The sequence below is a fragment of the Mustelus asterias genome, chromosome 11 (assembly GCF_964213995.1).
Source record: "Mustelus asterias chromosome 11, sMusAst1.hap1.1, whole genome shotgun sequence".
In the NCBI taxonomy this organism is placed as follows: Eukaryota; Metazoa; Chordata; class Chondrichthyes; order Carcharhiniformes; family Triakidae; genus Mustelus; species Mustelus asterias.
In genome coordinates, this window is record NC_135811.1 from 1,703,471 (window position 1) to 1,718,892 (window position 15,422).

Below are 15,422 nucleotides of genomic sequence, written 5' to 3' on the forward strand. Positions count from 1 at the left end.
CTATGACTGTAACACTGCATTCTGCACTCCTTTCCTTCGGTGGATATGGTGTTTTTAGATTTCCAGAAGGCGTTCGATAAGGTGCCTCACAAAAGGTTGCTGCAGAAGATTGGGGTACACGGAGTTAGGGGTAAGGTGTTGGCGTGGATTGGGGATTGGCTATCTAACAGGAAGCAGAGAGTTGGGATAAATGGGTGCTTTTCTGGTTGGCAGTTGGTGACCAGTGGCGTGCCGCAGGGATCGGTGCTGGGGCCTCAATTGTTTACCATTTACATAGATGATCCGGAGGAGGGGACTGAGGGGGTATTCAAGTTTGCTGATGACATGAAGGTGAGTGGGAAAGCGAATTGCGTGGAGGACGCAGAAAGTCTGCAGAGAGATTTGGATAGGCTGAGCGAGTGGGCGAGGATCTGGCAGATGGAATATAACGTTAGCAAATGTGAGGTTATCCACTTTGGAAGAAATAATAGTAAATTGGAATATTATTTAAATGGAGAAAAATTACATCGTGCGACTGTGCAGAGGGACCTGGGGGTCCTTGTGCACGAATCGCAAAAACTCAGTCTGCAGGTGCAGCAGGTGATCAAAAAGGCAAATGGAATGTTGGCCTTTACCGCGAGGGGGATAGAATATAAAAGCAGGGAGGTCTTGCTGCAACTGTACAAGGCACTGGTGAGGCCGCAACTGGAGTACTGTGTGCAGTTTTGGTCCCCTTATTTGCGAAAGGATATATTGGCCTTGGAGGGAGTGCAGAGAAGGTTCACCAGGTTGATACCGGAGATGAGGGGTGTAGCTTATGAGGAGAGATTAAACAGATTGGGTCTGTATTCGTTGGAGTTTAGAAGGATGAGGGGTGATCTTATAGAGACATATAAGATAATGAAGGGGCTGGATAGGGTAGAGGTGGAGAGATTCTTTCCACTTAGAAGGGAAACCAGAACTAGAGGGCACAGCCTCAAAATAAGGGGGGGCCGGTTCATAAGACCATAAGACATAGGAGCGGAAGTAAGGCCATTCGGCCCATCGAGTCCACTCCACCATTCAATCATGGTTGATTTCAACTCCATTTACCCGCTCTCTCCCCATAGCCCTTAATTCCTCGAGAAATCAAGAATTTATCAATTTCTGTCTTGAAGACGCTTAACGTCTCGGCCTCCACAGCCCTCTGTGGCAATGAATTCCACAGACCTACCACTCTCTGGCTGAAGAAATTTCTCCTCATCTCTGTTCTAAAGTGACTCCCTTTTATTCTAAGGCTGTGCCCCCGCGTCCTAGTCTCCCCTGCTAATGGAAACAACTTCCCTACGTCCATCCTATCTAAGTCGTTCATTATCTTGTAAGTTTCTATTAGATCTCCCCTCAACCTCCTAAACTCCAATGAATACAATCCCACGATCCTCAGACGTTCATCGTATGTCAGGCCTACCATTCCCGGGATCATCCGTGTGAATCTCCGCTGGACCCGCTCCAGTGCCAGTATGTCCTTCCTGAGGTGTGGGGCCCAAAATTGCTCACAGTACTCCAAATGGGGCCTAACCAGTGCTTTATAAAGCCTCAGAAGTACATCCCTGCTTTTGTATTCCAAGCCTCTTGAGATAAATGACAACATTACATTTGCTTTCTTAATTACGGACTCAACCTGCAAGTTTACCTTTAGAGAATCCTGGACTAGGACTCCCAAGTCCCTTTGCACTTTAGCATTATGAATTTTGTCACCGTTTAGAAAATAGTCCATGCCTCTATTCTTTTTTCCAAAGTGCAAGACCTCACACTTGCCCACGTTGAATTTCATCAGCCACTTCTTGGACCACTCTCCTAAACTGTCTAAATCTTTCTGCAGCCTCCCCACCTCCTCAATACTACCTGCCCCTCCACCTATCTTTGTATCATCGGCAAACTTGGCCAGAATGCCCCCAGTCCCGTCATCTAGATCGTTAATATATAAAGAGAACAGCTGTGGCCCCAACACTGAACCCTGCGGGACACCACTTGTCACCGGTTGCCATTCTGAGAAAGAACCTTTTATCCCAACTCTCTGCCTTCTGTTCAGAACAGAGTTGAGGGGGAACTTCTTCTCTCAGAGGGTGGTGAATCTCTGGAATTCTCTGCCCATTGAAGTGGTGGAGGCTTCCTCGTTGAATATGTTTAAATCACGGGTAGATAGTTTTCTGATCGATAAGGGAATTAGGGGATATGGGGAGCAGGCGGGTAAGTGGAACTGATTCGCTTCAGATCAGCCATGATCGTGTTGAATGGTGGGGCAGGCTCGAAGGGCCAGATGGCCTACTCCTGCTCCTATTTCTCATGTTCTTCTCTATGAACGGTATGCTTTGTCTGTATCGCGCGGAAGAAACAATACTTTTCCCTGGATGTTAATACATGTGACAACAATCAGGTTTCGGTATTTACTCCAAACAGGGTGTCGTCCTGCGGGCCTCTCCTCTCCGTCTCCGCGCTCAGCTTCTTGTGTTTCCCTCCCCGGGGGAAAGCCTCCTCCGCCGCCATCCTCACAGAGCCGCTGCTGCTGGATCCCCTCAGCCTCTCACATGGACACCACCATGCCACCGACCTCCGGAAAGACTCGCCGCTGCTCGGGGTGTACTTCCGGTGGCCACTCTGCACCAATCAGCATCGGGTTTGCAATGATTGACGGCGCTGATGTCCAATCGAAGCCCAGGATGCTGAGAGATTGGCCAATCAGTGACTGGTCGGGGCGCTAATCAGCCAATGGTTGTTGAGAGGTGCCTGCCAGTATGATTGACAGGCGGACTGTCCAATGGCGGTGCGGGACGCTGAGTGGGCGGGGTCACTCTGACGCTGCCGCCGCGGGATTGGACTGTCTGCGGCTGATTGACAGGGGGACTGTCCAGTGGAAGATGTGGAATACATCGTCACATCCGGTGGTCCATTGTTCCGCCGGCCAATAGGAGCTGGCGGTGGGCGGTATTTCCGGTGGAGCTCTGGGCCTGTGAAGGACACGGAGAGCGGCCGGGTGAAGGTGAGTGGCTCGGTGGGGATGGCAAAGCGAAGCCCGGGGCTGTGGCCCTTCGGGGACGGCAAAGCGGAGCCCGGGGCTGCGGCCTAGGCTTCACCTGTGTCCCGGCGCCGCGCTGGGCTGGAGCTCCCCGGGTTGGGCTGGGCCCTGACCGGGGCTCGGGGTGACTGTCCCGGCGGGAATGGGGCGCTGATTCCGCTGGCCGCACTCCGCTCCTTGTTGTTGTGATGGGGGAAGGGGGCAGACACAGGGTCAGTGAGGCTGTGGGAATGTCAATGTAAACCGTCACGCTGCAGTTGTAGCCTCCCGCCTGTGGTGGCGCTGTGGCAGGAGGTATCGGTAGCTGTTACCATTAGGAATGCCCGTGGTGGTGAAAAGCTGGGTGGGAGGATGATGTGGATGTCAGGGGAGTTGTGTGAGGATGGTCTACTGATGGCTGTGCTCTCTGTGTTACCTCTGTATGGTGGCACAGTGGTTAGCACTGCTGCCTCACAGCGCCAGGGACCCAGGTTCAATTCTGGCCTCAGGTAACTGTGTGGAGTTTGCATGTTCTCCCTGTGTCGGTGTGGGTTTCCTCTGGGTGCTTGGTTTCCTCCCGGTGCTTGGTTTCCTCCCACGGTCCAAAGATGTGTGGGTTAGGTGGATTTGCCATGCTAACTTGCCCCTTAGTGTCAGGGGACTAGCTAGGATAAATACGTAGGGTTATGGGGATAGGACCTGGGTGGGATTGTGGTCAGTGAAACCTCGATGGGCCAAATGGGCTCCTTCTGTACTGTAAACAGTCTGGACATTGACTTTAGCAGCTTTCTGATTCTGGGCATTTTTTGTCAACTTGTACATAAGATTGGGGGGAAGGTTTTTGAGTCCTCGCTGATTGCCAGGAAGCCAAGTTCTCCATACATGTTTGTGTCTTCAGACTGTGACACCTGATCCTTTCTGTTTCAGGACTTGTAGTAAATTGTTCTTTCTCCCTCTGAAGTTTGTGTGAGGTGAGAATGGCGGGGCACGATGCTAGCAGTCAGCACCAGTTCACTGGCTTCCAGAAGTACTTCAATGCCTACACCATCACAGGGAGGAGGAATGTAAGTATACCTAATGGAGAAATTGATGCTAAAAGTGTGGAATCGATAACAAGAAGCGATTATAGGAGCAGAAGGCATAGAATCTCTGAGTAGAGTTGAGGAATCTCACAGACCTTGATGGGAGTTGTGTCCAGACCCTCTAGTAGTCAGGATGTGGGACAGAAAATAAATCAAGAGATAGAAAAGGCAATATTACAGTAATCATGGGGATTTCAATATGCAGGCAGACTGGGAAAATCAGGTGGGTCGTGGATCCCAAGAAAAGGAATTTGTGGAATGTCTAAGAGATGGTTTTTTTGGAGCAGCTTGTGACAGAGCCTACTAGGGAACAGGCAATTCTAGATTTGGTGATGTGTAATGAGGCAGAATTGATTAGGGAACTTAAAGTGAAGGAACCCTTAGGGAGCAGTGACCACAATATGATAGAACTTACCCTGCAGTTTGAGAGGGAGAAGCTGGAATCAGATGTAATGGTATTACAATTAAATAAAGGTAACGACAAAGACATGAGGGAGGAGCTGGCCAGAGTTGATTGGAAAGGGAGCGGAGCAGGGAAGACAGTGGAACAGCAAAGGCAGGAGTTTTTGGGGGTTATTCGGGAGGCACAACAGAAATCCATCCCAAGGAGGAGGAAACACGCTAAGGGGAGGGCGAGGCATCCATGGCTAACGAGGCAAATCAAGGACAGCATAAAAGAAAAAGCAGTCAAAGTGCTGAGGATTAGTGGGAAGCCTTTAAAAGTGAGCAGAGGACAACTAAAAAAGCAATAAGGGGGAGAAGATGAAATATGAGTGTAAGCTAGTAATATAAAAGAAACTAGGAAGAGTTTTCAATATATAAAGGGTAAGAGAGGCAAAAATAGCCATTGGACCACTGGAAAATGAGGCTGGAGAAGTAATAATAGGAAACAAAGCAATGGCAGAGGAACTGAATAGTTACTTTGCATCAGTCTTCACAGTGGAAGACACCAGTGGGATGCCAGAGCTCCAGGAGAGTCAGGGGGCACAGGTGAGTGTAGTGGCCATCACTAAGGAGAAGATTCTGGGGAAACAAAGGTCTGAAGGTGGATAAATCACCTGGACCGGATGGGCTACACCCCAGGGTTCTAAAAGAGATAGCTGAGGAAATTGTGGAGGCATTGGTGGTGATCTTTCAGGAGGCGGGGGGGGGGGTCGCAGAGGACTGGAAGGTGGCAAATGTAACACCGCTGTTTAAGAAGGGAGGGAGGCAGCAGACGGGAAATTATAGGCCGATTAGCCTGACTTCGGTCATTGGTAAGATTTTAGACTCCATTATTAAAGATGAGATTGCAGAGTACTTGGAAGTGCGTGATAAAGTAGGACTGAGTCAGCACGGCTTTGTCAAGGGGAGATCATGTCTGACAAATCTGTAGGAGTTCTTTGAGGAGGTGACAAGGAGGTTAGATAAAGGAGAGCCAGTGGACGTGATTTATTTAGATTGCCAGAAGGCCTTTGACAAGGTGCCGCATAGGAGACTTAAATAAGTTAAGAGCCTGTGGTTTTAAGGGTAAGATCCTGGCATGGATGGAGGATTGGCTGACTGGCAGAAGGCAGAGAGTGGGGATAAAGGGGTCTTTCTCAGGATGGCAACCGGTGACTAGTGGTGTGCCTCAGGTTGGTGCTGGGACCACAACTTTTCACAATATACATTAACGATCTAGAATACAAGAGCAGGGAGGTACGTCTGAGGCTGTATAAGGCTCTGGTCAGACCCCATTTGGAGTATTGTGAACAGTTTTGGGCCCCATGTCTAAGGAAGGATGTGCCGGCCTTGGAAAGCGTCCAGAGGAGATTCACAAGACTGATCCCTGGAATGAAGAGTTTGTCGTATGAGGAACGGTTGAGAACTCTGGGTCTGTACTCGTTGGAGTTTAGAAGGATGAGGGAGGATCTTATTGAAACTTACAGGATACTGCGAGGCCTGGATAGAGTGGACGTGGAGAGGATGTTTCCACTAGTAGGAAAAACTAGAACCAGAGGGCACAACCTCAGGCTAAAGTGACGATCCTTTTAAAACAGAGATGAGGAGGAATTTCTTCAGCCAGAGAGTGGTGAATCTGTGGAACTCTTTGCCGCAGAAGGCTGTGACCAGGTCATTGAGAGTCTTTAAGACAGAGATAGATAGGTTCTTGATTAATAAGGGGATCAACAGTTATGGGGAAAAGGCAGAATGGGGATGAGAAAAATATCAGCCATGATTGAATGGCGGAGCAGACTCGATGGGCCGAGTGGCCTAATTCTGCTCCTATGTCTTATGGTCTTATGCAATTCTCTCAAAGAAAGAAGTTAATTAATTTAAAATCAGGGATAGGTTTTTGTTAGCTAAGAATATTAAGGGATTTGGAGTATCAGATTCAAACTATCATATGGCAAACTCATGCTCTAATTATTTAAAAAGGCTCTCAGCCTCTACCTGAGGAATCGATCCCTCTCAGAATTTTATACTTTCCAAAGCGATCACCTGTTTTGCTATTTGATGTGTTCTCTCTCGCTCTCTCTGTGAGTGCTCCATCTCTGACTGGTTTGAGTTCTTGCTCTTGGAGCTGCTGATGGTTAACATATACTCTCCTTGTTCACAGTATGTAATAGCTACATATACATCCATTGCTGCAATTTGTTTATTCTTCAAACTGAGATCCAAGAAGAAAGCACCAGCAGCAATCACAGAAAAGAAATGATGTGGTGAGGAATTCATTGTTTACTCTGTGCTGAACCTGTCCTGGGAGTGTTTGATGGGGACAGTGTAGAGAGAACTTTACTCTGTATCTAACCCCGTGCTGTACCTGTCCTGGGAGTGTTTGATGGGGGACAGTGTAGAGGGAGCTTTACTCTGTATCTAACCCCGTGCTGTACCTGTCCTGGGAGTGTTTGATGGGGACAGTGTAGAGGGAGCTTTACTCAGTATCTAACCCCGTGCTGTACCTGTCCTGGGAGTGTTTGATGGGGACAGTGTAGAGGGAGCTTTACTCAGTATCTAACCCCGCGCTGGACCTGTCCTGGGAGTGTTTGATAGGGAGAGTGTAGAGGGAGCTTTACTCTGTATCTAACCCCGTGCTGTACCTGTCCTGGGAGTGTTTGATGGGGACAGTGTAGGGGGAGCTTTATCTGTAACCCGTGCTGTACTTGTCAAAGAACAGTACAGCACAGGAACAGGCCCTTCCGCCTTCCAAGCCTGCGCCAATCCTAATGTCCGCCTAAACTAAAACCATGTGGTTTTTGACAGAGGGTAGCAGTGGAAGGGTGCGTTTCTGAATGGAGGGCTGTGACAAGTGGTGTTCCTTGGGGATCAGTGCTGGGACCTTTGCTGTTTGTTATATATAAATTATTTGGAGGAAAATGTAACTGGATTGATTAATAAGTTTGTAGATAACACACAGGTTGGTGGATTTGCGGATAGCGATGAGGACCATCAGAGGATACAGCAGGATATAGATCAGTTGGAGACTTGGGCGGAGAGATGGCAGATGGAGTTTAATCCGGACAAATGTGAAGTAATGCATTTTGGAAGGTCTAATACAGATAGGAAATATACAGTAAATGGCAGAACCCTTAGGAGTATTGATAGGCAAAGGGATCTGGGTGTACAGGTACACAGGTCACTGAAAGTGGCAATGCAGGTGGAGAGGGTCGTCAAGAAGGCATACAGCATGCTTGCCTTCATCGGCCAGGATATTGAGTTTAAAAATTGGCAAGTCATGTTGCAGCTTTATAGAACCTTAGTTAGGCCGCACTTGGAATATAGTGTTCAATTCTGGTCACCACACTACCAGAAGGATGTGGAGGCTTTGGAGAGGGTACAGAAAAGATTTACCAGGATGTTGCCTGGTATGGAGGGCATTAGCTATGAGGAGAGGTTGGAGAAACTTGGTTTGTTCTCACTGGAGCGACAGAGGTTGAGGGGAGACCTGATAGAAGTCTACAAGATTGAGAGGCATGGACAGAGTGGATAGTCAGAAGCTTTTTCCAGTTGGAAGAGTCAATTACTGGGGGGGGGCACAGGTTTAAGGTGCGAGGGACAAGGTCTAAAGGAGATGTACGAGGCAGATTTTTTACACAGAGTAGTGGGTGCCTGGAACTTGTTGCCGGGGGAGGTAGTGGAAGCGGATACGGTAGTGACTTTTAAGGGGCATCTTGACAAGTACATGAATAGGATGAGAATAGAGGGATATGGTCCCCGGAAGGGTAGGGGGTTTTAGTTCAGTTGGGCAGCATGGTCGGTGCAGGCTTGGAGGGCCAAAGGGCCTGTTCCTGTGCTGTAATTTTCTTTGTTCTTTGTGTGCACTTAGAGTCCGTATCCTTCCATTCCCATCCTATTCATGTATTCATCTAGTTGTCCCTTAAATGCCGTTATCGTACCTGCTCCCACCCCCTCCCCAGGCAGCGCGTTCCAGACATTCACCCTCTGTGTTAAAAAAAACTTATCTTGCACATCTCCTCAACTTTTCCCCACACGCCTTAAACCTATGTCCCCTTGTACTTGACTTTTCTACCCTAGGAAAGAGCATCTGACTATCCAGTCTGTCTATGCCACTCATAATCTTGTAAACCTCTATCAGGTCACCCCTCAACCTCCATCGTTCCAGTGAGAACAAACCAAGTTTCTCCAACCTCTCCTCATAGCTAATATCCTCCAGACTAGGCAACATCCTGGTAAACCTCTTCTGTGCCCTCTCCAAAGCACCCGCGACCAGAATTGTACACACTATTCTAAATGAGGCCTAACTAAGGTTCTGTACAGCTGCAGCGTGACCTGCCAATTTTTAGAGTAAAGCTCCCTCTCCACTGTCCTGGGAGTGTTTGATGGGGGACAGTGTAGAGGGAGCTTTACTCTGTATCTAACCCCGTGCTGTACCTGTCCTGGGAGTGTTTGATGGGGGACAGTGGAGAGGGAGCTTTACTCTGTATCTAACCCCGTGCAGTGCCAGTCCTGGGAGTGTTTGGTGGGGACAGTGTAGAGGGAGCTTTACTCTGTATCTAACCCTGTGCTGTACCTGTCCTGGGAGTGTTTGATGGGGGACAGTGTAGAGGGAGCTTTACTCTGTATCTAACCCCGTGCTGTACCTGTCCTGTGAGTGTTTGATGGGGACAGTGTAGAGGCCACTTTCTGTATCTAACCCCATTTTTCATAATGACCGTATGAACATTAGGGTGTCTTTATTTCCAAAAGATGTCCTTCAGTTTTGCAGTTAGGAGTGGGTTGATGCCGGTTTGATTTGCAGTTCCTGAACTATGCTGTGTAACATGATTGTATTTCTTTGATTCTTCATTTCAGGTTCTCCTCCAGTGCAGTGCAAGTGGAATTTAAGGACCAGCATGTGGAATCTGTGTGAATGTTTGAAACCTCTGCAATCGTGTCACTATAGTGGTGTATTATAAGTTATCAGTCTTCACAATAAAACTCATGGGACTCCATGTGCTGTTTGAGTAGAAACGGTTTTGTGTTGGTGCGGGTGTCTGAGAAATGGGAGGTCTGTCTGCTCAGTGCTCTCATTCAGGGTTGGACTGTCCAAGTAGTTCTACAGGCCTCTCAGCATTACTGTGTCTGCACACATCAGCATTCTCTCCACTCACTACCATGTGTGTTCTTTAATATCATTGAATCGTAGATACAGTTGTTGAAGTTCATGTTGCGTTGCACTGCCACTCCCATCCTAACTTGCTGCCAATTGTCTAGCCTTTGACTAAATAGAAAAATAGTTGAATCTGAAGGTGGGCTATCATCATAAAGCTGCTCCCAGGTAAATCCTACTGTCCACCCTCTAGCTCATTATACGGAGCAGGATTTCCAGGCAGACTTCACGTCAGTTATTGGACCATTTCTGACATCTTGTGACATGGTCATTGCTCCAAGATCCATTAACATTTTCTGATCGGTGACCAATTTTAACATTGTTACTCAACCCAGAGCCAATATAGGTCAACAAGGGTGCAGGTAGCAGAATTTTAGATGAGCTGAAGTTTATAGAGTGAACAAGACATGAGGCTAGCAAGGAGAGCACTGGCAGTAACAAGGCATAGCCAGATATCAGTGACACAAAGCTGGGTGTGACTTGCTGAGCAATGCCAGATACATAAAATGCTGACTTCAGTAAATTTGGATGTTTGGTATGAAATCAGTGTATTTACATCCCTGCCTGTAACCTTTGCCAGTGAGATAGATATCCAGCATTAGACTGGCTAGAACTTGGTGCCCCTGCTGTCTGGCAGCAGAACCTCAGCCTGGCTACTGTTTCCTGACAAAGTTAATCCCTGATTGCCACTCGGCGATTGTAACTGTAAATGACTCGTCAACATTAAAGAAACAGCTCAGCCGTAATCATGAGGTCCTATTTCTGGGTGAAAAGAAAATCTTAGTCTCTTGGCAGCAGTGATTTTTCAGCTGCAAGTGTCTGGTGGAGCAATGTAGAGGGAATGGATGCAAAAAAATTGTACTGATCACCTACAATTTGTGAAGGGAATTTTATTTCCTGCTCCTGCAGAAAATATAGATCACTAACTCATTTCAGGGTTTTATTGTAAACGTCATTAAAACGTAAAAAAACAAGAATAACACCATTCACATCAATGTCCCCAAACGACAATATGTCGCAAATATGGCTGCAGCTGAGGCACCGAGGGAGGGGTTAAATATGAGATTGTCACGGATGCCGTGAGAATATCTGCATCCTCCATTTTGCCATCGATGGGAACCGGAGGAATGAGGATGGCAAATAGTTGGATTCATGGTCCTGGAGAATGGGGGGCGGTGGGGTGCCCGTCACTGTGGGTTATATGCACCCGCAGCCAGCAGCAGGTTGCGGCGAGTGAAGTGTAGGCCGATGACTGGCGTCGATTTAGTCATGTAGGAGCCCAGTAAGAGCTCCTGCGAGTTGTCGGGCAGGTTGATGTGGCCGGTGGCAGTGCTGAAATCATCCGTCTCCAGGTCCTCAAAGGCTTTGACCGTGTCCCACATTTTCACCGTGTGATCCATCGAACCTGAAACACAGCCATTGCGGGCATCAGCAACGTGAGAATGGTTTAACAAAGATAGACAGTTGGCAGTGTCCTCGGTTCCCCGGTGTTACTCCATAGCAGCGGAAAGGAAGCAGCTCCAGGGGATTTCCCGACTGACACTGTCCTGACTCCCGTGCTGGAGGTAAATACCTCTCTAATGGGCAGGGTCCAGCCAGAGGCTAGAAACATTGTCGATTCCTACACAGGAAACAAAAACTGAGCTGGGAAGAGGGAGTCAACTGCGGATAGAACTGGATAGAGCGGCTGCATTCATGATCTGGAGTTGCCAGTGTTGGACTGGAGTAGGTACAGTAAATAGTCTCACAACACCAGGTTAAAGTCCAACAGATTTATTTGGTAGCACAAGCTTTCGGAGTGCCTCAGGCACTCACCTGATAAACCTGTTGGACTTTAACCTAGTGTTAAGAGACTGTGCATTCATGATCCACATTCTAACCCCATTTTTATCGTAAAAAGCTGGTCTCTGACCGTGAAGCTGTCAGATTGTCTGATTCACCAGGAAACCTGTCCTCCTTACATTGGGCCAGTGTGTGACTCCAGTCCCACATCAACATGGTTGAATCTTAACTGTCCTCTGAAAAGGCGTGTTTACATCAAAGCGCCACCAATAGATAATGAACGATTCTCAGCAGCTTCTCAAACTGCTGAGGGGATGGCCAATCAGCAGCTCTGTCAGCAGTGAGCAAGATAAAAACATTCTGCCTTTCACCCACTCACCTGAGGCTAAAATCTCCCCATCTCGGCTGAACTTCAGTGCATAGACCGTGTCGGTGTGACCTTTCAACTCGCCCACCAGTAACCCGTGGCCGATATCCCAGAGCAGGATCCGGCCGTCTGTCGCCCCGGAGGCTAGGTACCTGCCGTTGGGAGAGAACACCAGCGAATGGATCGGCCCCTGGGAGGAACACAACAGGGACATTAACAAGATTCCGTGGGGATGTGGGACAGTGTTTCTGGGCTCACCAACAGTACCCACACAGAGCTGCGTACCTTGTGTCCAGTGAGGATTCGAACACAGTTGCCATTAAGAACATCCCAGAGTCGAATGGTCCTGTCTGCAGACCCTGTCACCACATAATTGGAGTTGGGGTGAAATCTTGTGCAGGTGACGTCAGAGAGATGACCGGAGAATATTCGCAGGGGTTGGTAGTGGTCAGTCACCCAGAGCCTGAGGAAGGAAATGTCCCAAACGGTTACACAAATACATCTCACTAACAATCCCTGGCTGATGTCACTCCCACTATTGCTGGCCCCAGAGGGACAGGACTGCTTCATTAGAGTCCGTTTCACATTCAATACTGACTGCAGACGGTTAACAAAAGCTCAAACATGGTGTAGAGGGAAAAATACAAGGGAGCACACTTTAAAATGAAAATACAAGAAAGCACACTTTAAAATGGCTGCCTGGCACATAAAGGGTTAACTGGGAAAGAAGCCAAAAAGCAGACACAGGCTCCCGCTGTTCAGAAATCACTTTAAATCAAAACCTAACAGACAAACCATTTCCAAATCACAGACAGTGACTCATAGCAAACAAACACCTCAGGAAGCCAAGCCAAGGGTCAAGACATCTTTTAAGATAAGGAAAACCCGAAACAAAGAGGATAGATCAACCTTAAGGAAGCGGGAAAATATGAATGCGAGGAAACCAATTAACACCTGAATGAGCCGAAACTAACCATTGATAGATACAGACATGAGGAAATGTACCCATTCATAAAATGTTAAATGTCTATACCTGCTTGTACTTGCTTAAACGATGTGATAATGTTCGAATCACCGGTTTACCTATTGTGTAAAGGGTATAAAAATGAACCGCTCCCGACATTCTAGTGAGAAAAGGTGTTCTACGAACTTGTGCCTTATCTCCCGGAGCTCCGTTTAATAAATCGTATTTTCTGAATCTCGAAGCCTGACTACTAGTGGATTTTTCCCACAACACATGGCCAGGCAGGCTCAGCTGTACAGACAGACTCAAGCAAATGACCCGGTGTTTGCTGCAGGAAAAGCCAAGGGAATACGAGGTCTGTAAATACTGGAAGGTATCCGGAGGATGAAAGTGAAGAAGCTTTTTCACTGAGATATGGAGTTCAGGATTTACAGAATATTCACATATCATGCAGAAATACTAGTGGGTGATGGGTATGGAACGACCACCCAATGACTTGACTCAGGGCCACCTGGCATCTTTAAAAGAAGCTGCATTGTTATTTGCTCAGGTAGGGATTGGAGATTAGATACATCTAACCTGAGATTTCAGAGTTAGTGTGGATACAGCGGGATCAATGGTTTGGGATGGGTCTAAGATGGAGTAATCACACACAAACTCTATGACTGATGGAAAATAAAAGCAAACTACTGCGGATGCTGGAATCTAAAACTAAAATAAAATGCTGGAAAATCTCAGCAGGTCTGACAGCATCTGTGGGGAGAGAGAATAGAGCCAACGTTTCGAGTCTGGGTGACTCTGTCAGAGCTGAAGGGTCATCTAGACTCGAAACGTTGACTCCCCACAGATACTGTCAGACCTGCTGAGATTTTCCAGCATTTACTGCCTCTGATTGATGGGTTGATTGAGATTGTCTCATCCCAGACTTTGATCTTATGCCGCTCGATAGTGGGCAGTGAATGTGTTCATCATTATAAATTTCAGGAAAGCTGTAAGTACGTGTGCAGCTCTGCCCCCCAGTCTGCAATGTATTCATTCCCGAGCAGCAAAGTCACATTCATTTAATCATTGAAATCTATTACAAAAAGAATGAATTACTGAGTCACAATCCCACACTCACCGTGCCCACAATCGTGACCCCACACTCACCCTGCCCACAATCGTGATCCCACACTCACACTCACCGTGCCCACAATCGTGATCCCACACTCACACTCACCGTGCCCACAATCGTGATCCCACACTCACCCTGCCCACAATCGTGACCCCACACTCACCCTGCCCATAATCGTGACCCCACACTCACCGTGCCCACAATCGTGATCCCACACTCACCCTGCCCACAATCGTGACCCCACACTCACCCTGCCCACAATCGTGATCCCACACTCACCCTGCCCACAATCGTGACCCCACACTCACCGTGCCCACAATCGTGATCCCACACTCACACTCACCGTGCCCACAATCGTGATCCCACACTCACCCTGCCCACAATCGTGACCCCACACTCACCGTGCCCACAATCGTGATCCCACACTCACACTCACCGTGCCCACAATCGTGATCCCACACTCACCCTGCCCACAATCGTGACCCCACACTCACCCTGCCCACAATCGTGATCCCACACTCACCCTGCCCATAATCGTGACCCCACACTCACCCTGCCCATAATCGTGACCCCACACTCACCGTGCCCACAATCGTGACCCCACACTCACCGTGCCCACAATCGTGATCCCACACTCACCGTGCCCACAATCGTGACCCCACACTCACCGTGCCCACAATCGTGATCCCACACTCACCGTGCCCACAATCGTGATCCCACACTCACCGTGCCCACAATCGTGACCCCACATTCACCGTGCCCACAATCGTGATCCCACACTCACCCTGCCCACAATCGTGACCCCACACTCACACTCACCCTGCCCACAATCGTGATCCCACACTCACCCTGCCCACAATCGTGACCCCACACTCACACTCACCCTGCCCACAATCGTGACCCCACACTCACCGTGCCCACAATCGTGATCCCACACTCACCCTGCCCACAATCGTGATCCCACACTCACCCTGCCCACAATCGTGACCCCACACTCACCCTGCCCACAATCGTGACCCCACACTCACCCTGCCCACAATCGTGACCCCACACTCACCCTGCCCACAATCGTGACCCCACACTCACCCTGCCCACAATCGTGATCCCACACTCACCCTGCCCACAATCGTGATCCCACACTCACCCTGCCCACAATCGTGACCCCACACTCACCCTGCCCACAATCGTGACCCCACACTCACCCTGCCCATAATCGTGACCCCACACTCACCGTGCCCACAATCGTGATCCCACACTCACCGTGCCCACAATCGTGACCCCACACTCACCGTGCCCACAATCGTGATCCCACACTCACCCTGCCCACAATCGTGATCCCACACTCACCCTGCCCACAATCGTGATCCCACACTCACCCTGCCCACAATCGTGACCCCACACTCACCCTGCCCACAATCGTGATCCCACACTCACCCTGCCCACAATCGTGAACCCACACTCGCACTCACCCAGCCCACAATCGTGACCCCACACTCACCCTGCCCACAATCGTGATCCCACACTCACC

At 48.8% G+C, this 15,422-nt stretch overlaps 3 protein-coding genes across 4 annotated transcripts in view; 1 reads left to right on the forward strand and 2 right to left on the reverse strand.

The window, feature by feature from the left end:
- pdcd11 (programmed cell death 11) overlaps positions 1–2,569 on the reverse strand; it is a 90,503-nt gene extending 87,934 nt beyond the window's left edge. For both annotated transcript variants that reach the window (XM_078222970.1, XM_078222969.1), the window contains exon 1: positions 2,410–2,569. In XM_078222970.1, the coding sequence (XP_078079096.1) occupies positions 2,410–2,505 (96 nt within the window). In that variant the 5' untranslated portion in view covers positions 2,506–2,569. The remainder of the gene's footprint in view (positions 1–2,409) is intronic.
- Positions 2,570–2,922: 353 nt separating this feature from the next.
- atp5md (ATP synthase membrane subunit k) lies at positions 2,923–9,509 on the forward strand. Its single transcript, XM_078222997.1, has 4 exons — positions 2,923–2,998; positions 3,941–4,077; positions 6,677–6,779; positions 9,370–9,509. The coding sequence occupies exons 2-3, from the start codon at positions 3,991–3,993 to the stop codon at positions 6,773–6,775; spliced, it is 186 nt and encodes a 61-aa protein (XP_078079123.1). The 5' UTR covers positions 2,923–2,998; positions 3,941–3,990; the 3' UTR covers positions 6,776–6,779; positions 9,370–9,509.
- A 1,032-nt stretch (positions 9,510–10,541) lies between these two features.
- taf5 (TAF5 RNA polymerase II, TATA box binding protein (TBP)-associated factor) overlaps positions 10,542–15,422 on the reverse strand; it is a 35,248-nt gene continuing 30,367 nt past the window's right edge. The window contains exons 8-10 of the mRNA XM_078222990.1: positions 12,102–12,279; positions 11,829–12,006; positions 10,542–11,072 (exon numbers count right to left, since the gene is read on the reverse strand). Of these exons, the coding sequence (XP_078079116.1) occupies positions 10,855–11,072; positions 11,829–12,006; positions 12,102–12,279 (574 nt within the window). The 3' untranslated portion in view covers positions 10,542–10,854. The remainder of the gene's footprint in view (positions 11,073–11,828; positions 12,007–12,101; positions 12,280–15,422) is intronic.